Source organism: Amblyomma americanum, chromosome 9 (assembly GCF_052857255.1).
Source record: "Amblyomma americanum isolate KBUSLIRL-KWMA chromosome 9, ASM5285725v1, whole genome shotgun sequence".
Classification (NCBI taxonomy): domain Eukaryota; kingdom Metazoa; phylum Arthropoda; class Arachnida; order Ixodida; family Ixodidae; genus Amblyomma; species Amblyomma americanum.
In genome coordinates, this window is record NC_135505.1 from 39,550,465 (window position 1) to 39,556,464 (window position 6,000).

The following is a 6,000-nucleotide window of genomic DNA, read 5'->3' on the forward strand; positions in this document are numbered from 1 at the left end:
GAATCTCACCACGCGGCGCTGCGGTTCGCGGACCTGCCTATCGGGTCGTTTCCATTCTTGTAGCACAGGGGGGGGGGGGGGGGGGACGGGGTAGGAAGTAAGCTTTATCAAGCCTGCTATCGCCTTAGTGCCAAAGTGCCTACCCTACGTGACTCTGCAGGCAGCATTTATTTTGGCTGGGTTATCATCAGCAAAAATGTATTCTTTTCTATTACTGTCTTTTTTATGTCCGTGGTGGTTTGTCAAAAGAAACTCGGGGGGGGGGGGGGATAGATGACAGCGCTGCTTTTAGCCAGTATTACTAAAGCTCGACAAACAGATAACTATTTTTTTTCAATGCAACTAATCCACATAATAGTGACAGGAGCACTATCCCATCAATTCAAGAAAAGAAGGAAGGAGGATAGCCAGCTGGCTGTCGGTATGCGAAAGCAAGCACGTCATTGCACTAGTGGCGTGCATAGGCCCCACCCATCCTCACAACGCTGTGAAGGCGCTCAGGCAAGGATTTAAACAGGCTCCTTGCAAGGCCAGGAAGCGCCTGGAGCCTGCTCCATTCCTCTTGAACCGCCGCCCAAAGAATATCTGGCGATGACTCGTGCAGCTGCCTTTTCTCTAGTCGCTTTTTCATTAGCCCCCATATATTTAAAATGATATTAAAATCTGCTCCCTTGGGAGGCCATGGTAGCTCCTGGATGCAGAGCTCTTCAAGCAGTTGCCGCACCCGCCTGAGAAAAAAAGAAAACAATTACACGCTGCAAGCAAGCATTCGTTTCGTGTTTGCATGAAAGAACAGTAAAAATACGCTAGGGAACATTGAATAAAGCAAGCGGAACGATTTTGTCCGTTTTGTATCGCTTTTAGTGTAGTATGACATCACATGGAAACAATTGTTCCTTGCGAAAACGTGACTTTGTTTTCTTTATAGTGCATTGCCAAAACAGGGGGAAGAGGTGTTTATAGGGACACGAAACGTTTATTATTTCAGTGAAATCGAAATGAAGGCGCTTATGCTGGCGGTATCTTCACTTTTGCTCCTCGTCTTCTCCATGTCGTGTCTGCCTTGCTATATGCGCGTTGCTGCCAGATATGACCTGCTTATCAGCGTAGCTTTGTTTCGCTCTTCACTCTACTCAGCTCTAGTTCACACTTGCGATGGAAATGCAATTCGTTTTGCAGACACTATCTCGGCGTGACATAACCAGAGATAAAACGTTGTCATACCTGCATGTGTGGATAGGACTTCTGTCGTGCTGAAAGTGGAAGCACCCACCAGGGAATGGGCCGTCCAAAACAAAAGGGAGAAGGTCATTTTGAATAATAGCTAAGTAGGAAGCAGCAGTCAGCGTTCCCTCGGCCCTGATCAGTGGCCCGAGCCCTTGGTGCGTAATGCAACCCCACACGTTAATGGAGCGACGTCCGCTGGATGCGACGGCCTGCGCCAACTGTGGTTCATACCTGCAAAAAATAAATACTGTATGCAATTTGTCTGAGAAAAGCTGAGCACCTATTGGCCAAAACTTCTCATTAGTATGGAGTAAAAGATTGAAATTTCTAATAACTTAAGCATAGTCATTCATGACTCTTTAGTGTTAAAGATTAGAATGCTACACCTTAAGTGCACCAAGATGAACTTTTAGCGATAAAACCGTATAAAAATAACAGCAGCATACAATGCATTTCACTTGAGAAGGAGCACTAACCGTAGTTACTGGCGAGATCAATGTCTCGCCGTCGAGTAAGTAAAAGATAAAAAAGGATTGTTGTGCACCTACCACGCGCCAACCGGCCTCCAGACGCGCCGCTGCTGGTCCCACTTCGTGGAGAAAGTCGATTCATCTGAGAATATGACTAGCCCCCAATCTTCTGCAGTCCAAGTGAGGTGGCTTGTGGCAAAGTCAAGACGGAGTCGTTGGTGATGTGCAGTGAGAAGTGGCCTCCGAAAACCGACTCGACTATACATTCCGGCTGACCGAAGGCGTCTCCTAATCGTCCACACAGAGACTCCCTGGAGGCCAAGTTCCTGCTGTATCTCGGCAGCGGTAATATGAGGGCTGCGGAAGGCGGCCTCAATGATTAGCCAATCTTGCTCCTCAGTTAGGGCTCTCGGACGTCCGCTACGCTCCGCGTCGCCAGTCCTCTCTTCTAGGAAGGCACGCACAATGCGTGTCACAGTCCCTACTGCGCACCCTACTTCGGCAGCAATGCTTCTCCGGGACCTGCCTTCCTGAACTAATGTCAGGATTTCCGCTCTTGTAGCGAGGTTGACGCGCGGCATGTCTTTTTTCCTTCTGGCGAGATTGTTAGGGCCTGGGTCTAATTTATAACACCTGTGTTATCGCCCATCGCGAACAGGCTGAGCGATATCACCGTTTTTCTTCGCTCGGCCTATCGCTTAGGCAACATCCCATAAACCACCCTATTTCAGGCAATTGTTTCCTCTTCTTTCATAGTCATCCTTCCGCAGCGCGGCTGAGGCTGCTCGCAAAAATAACTGCCAAACAAGCAAAAAAACAAACAACTATCCTATTCTTCACCATTCGCCTGCGGGAGCAAGGCTGTATCAAAAAAATGGCCAGGCTTAGCTTGGTTAAGCCAATAATGCGTTGCATATCTCGATGGAGTTCCGTGCTGCTCCGTTGACTCGATAGGCTGTTGACTTTGACTCGATCGCCATTGAAACTGCCCGTGTAGCAGCGCTCGATCGCCTTTGAGTCGATAGACTATCGGTTCGAGGGCCCTCGAAATGCCCGTGTGACAGGGGCATAAGACTGTCCCGGCGAAGGAACGCAGCTCTCTTATACATATGCCGTGACGTCAACCATAGCGCAGCGCCCCTAGCGGGAGGAGCGGGAGTCAGATGGTGGCTGCGGCCGCGCGCGACCGCGCCAGTTGGGGCCCAGCTTTTCCTCCGTGACGTCACGCGCCGGCGCAGCGCCCCTAGCGGGAGTCAGGTGGTGGTTGCGGCCGCGATGGGGCCCAGCTTTTCCTCCGTGACGTCACGCGCCGGCGCAGCGCCCCTAGCGGGAGGAGCGGGAGTCAGGTGGTGGCTGCGGCCGCGCGCGACCGCGCGAGTTGGGGTCCAGCTTTTCCTCCGGCTGTCGTGACGTCACGTCACGTGGTTTGGTGGCTTGCCGGCCGCGCCCAAGGGCTGAACTGAGTGATTGCAATATGCAACGCATAAAAAAAAAGAGAGGGCGTTGCAGAAAAATATATCTTGCTCGGCTGTCACACTTCGCTGAACCCCCCTAATACTGTAGAATGGGAACGGCCCAGCGCTCTAGTTATCAGACTCTTCGTACCCGCAGCGCCACGCGTTGTCATTCCGGCGCTCCGTTGTTCCGTCCTGTGTGCTAATCTTTTTTACCCGCGACTGTACACAAAGCACAACGACCACAAACGTAAGAGAAACAAAAGTGCCCAGATATGAGTAATAATCTCTACAAACGCCTCACATGAGGTATGCAAAATTAACGGAGAAAGCCATTTTTAAAATGAATTGTTCTGTGCTCTACACGGTAGGTATTGTGTGGCTCCAGGAAGTGTGCTTGCGTTCAGCACACTTGAACGCTTTACAGAGACTGATCTGTGCTACTGAACATAATGACTTATTTCACTGTAATGAATCAAAAGTGTAATTGAGACCTTGAAAACAGTGTTGAGGCATAATGTGAATATTTTAGGACTTTAGAGAAATGTCATAATGAGTCGCCGTGGAATATGGGAATATTATCTGTGCAAACATGTCATGGCAAGTTAAAAAAGAAAGATTTGCAAAAGCTACCATGATCGCTATTTATTAGCGCCTGAAAATGGCATTCTGGACGCCAGTGGCCTGGTGCTGTGGTATAGCTCTGTAGTTTTTCTGCTGTGAGCTGCGCACACATAACGTACGAACATATAAAAGACAATGTACAGAAAGAGCGCAAACTATCAATTGCTTTTATTCTTTTCAATATTGCTTATATAGGCTATGTACACACGTGCCTAAAATAAGGGGGCAGAGGGCAAAAAAAGCCTGCGCGCAAATAACGAGAATCCGCGGGGGAAGTTTTTTTTTCGTATTGTACAGGGCGACTAAAGTCATTATTGCAGTAATCGCCCTTTACTTACATATTGTAGGGTTCTAAAACCCTACTTGTCTTTGGTCCTGCCTAGAATTTTATTTCTCTTTAGCCGGGGCGCCAATAAAACCAGTTGATTGCGCACTTTCCGCCTTCATCGTTTTCCCGTGTTCGTATTTTATGTGCGCGCCACTCGTTCTAAACAATACCAATGCACCAACACGTCCAACAAGAAGTCTAACAGTTTTCGTCCTGCTTGTCTCCCAAGGTCCGCGAGCGCGAGTTGAAGATCCGCCGGGAGGAAGTTCAGCTGGAGAAGGCTCGGCTGCGGCTGCAAGAGGAGAAGCTGACGCTTGAGAAAGCTCGTTTCGAGATAGAACGCCAGGAGCGTGAGCTGAGGCTCCGTTCCGAGCTGCAGGAGCGCACAGTTTTCATGGAGGTGCTCAAAAGGGTCTTCAGCAACGGCCTGAATGGTGTTTGACGCTGCCTCCCTTCGAAGGTGCCCGTTACGCGGCCTGGCGCCTTAAGAGAGCCGCGGAAGAGAAGCGCTGTGACACCACTGCCTTCAGCGCGAGCGCTCGGTGCATCTCCAGAGGGCGCGAAGGGTTCACCAGTGTTTGCCACATCTCGAGTGTTGTTTCTTTTTTCTTTTTGAGGAACGTATATCTGAAATATACCTTCCAAACATTTTCCGTCCCGTCGTTTGTCATTTTTTTCCTCTATGCGACATGTACTTTCCACGAGTGAGAGCAAGCAGGCTCAGGTTTGAGAAAATCAATGAGCAGAGCGTTAGAGAGAGAATTGTTCTCTAAATGGCATGTCAAAGAAGATAAATCGCTTAGACTGGCTCTATGTTGCTTCTCGGCTAAGAACCCTTTTCCACACGAGCAGGGCGCTTCTGCAATTGCATATTTGCACTGGCATATGGCTTGGGCGAAACATGCAGCGAGTCACCATTGACGCGCCGACCGGTCCTATCTTCTTTAACCTTGCTAACTAGATACAACAAACAGTGCGGCAGAGCCACTTAAAACAGTCGAGAGTATTCAACTGCGGTGTCACTTGTGTTGTTGCCGGTCACTGCACAGCACAGTGGGGAAAGCCAAAGGCGACCACCGTTCACTAACTTGCCCCTCAGGGCTCTCTAAAGAGAAACATTGTGCGATATCTCTAGCGGAATGCCTGAGACGAATGCTGCGCTGAATGGCACCTTTGGCTATGAACGACGTACAGAAGGAATGAGCGGGTTTTACCCAAATGAGTCACTTATTCGTATTTAAATGACAGTTAAAAGTGAATACTTCTGTGTATTTCTTGTTTTAGTGGGTGTTCTTGGCCTCCACTTCTATGCAATAAAAGGGGAGTTATTTGTGCGTTTAGCAGCATGTAAGAGCGTAGGCACTTTGGTGCCACTTTATCCAGAAGTGTGATTATAATGACAGACGACGGCACACAGCTTACAAAAGAAAGGTTGTTCTTCTATTCATCAGCCCTCCTCAGACAACCATGCAGACATTCTGTGCTCTTTGCCTAAAAAAGACGGGAGCTGGCGCTTCGGGTCAACCGCATCACGAAGGACGTCTATCCTCTGCCTGGAATTGGTGACCCATTGGATTACCTTCAGGGAGCCGTGTACTTTTATTCGGTTGATCGTCAGTATAAGTAATGGCAAAACACTGTCGATTACAAGGACCGCAAAATGACCGCCTTCGTGACGACTGACAGCTTATATCAGTTTAAAAGTTATGCCTTTCGGGTTTTGCAACACGCCGGCTATGTTCGGACGAATGAAGGACTCCCTTCTTCGCGGTTCATGGTTTATCTGTCATTTTACCTAAATGACGTTGTGGTTTTTTCGCCTACATTTGCAACGCACTTCGATGGCCTCACGAGTATTCTGGCAGTGTTCCGCACAATAGGGCTCCGGCTCAACTCC

The 6,000-nt window shown here is 49.0% G+C and overlaps 1 protein-coding gene across 1 annotated transcript in view; it reads left to right on the forward strand.

Annotated features, from left to right (window-relative positions):
• The window catches only part of LOC144103923 (uncharacterized), a 397,175-nt gene extending 392,553 nt beyond the window's left edge, over nt 1–4,622 (forward strand). Inside the window, exon 6 of the mRNA XM_077636642.1 lies at nt 4,333–4,622. Coding sequence (XP_077492768.1) covers nt 4,333–4,545 — 213 coding nt within the window. The 3' untranslated portion in view covers nt 4,546–4,622. The remainder of the gene's footprint in view (nt 1–4,332) is intronic.
• The last annotated feature ends 1,378 nt before the right edge of the window (nt 4,623–6,000 follow it).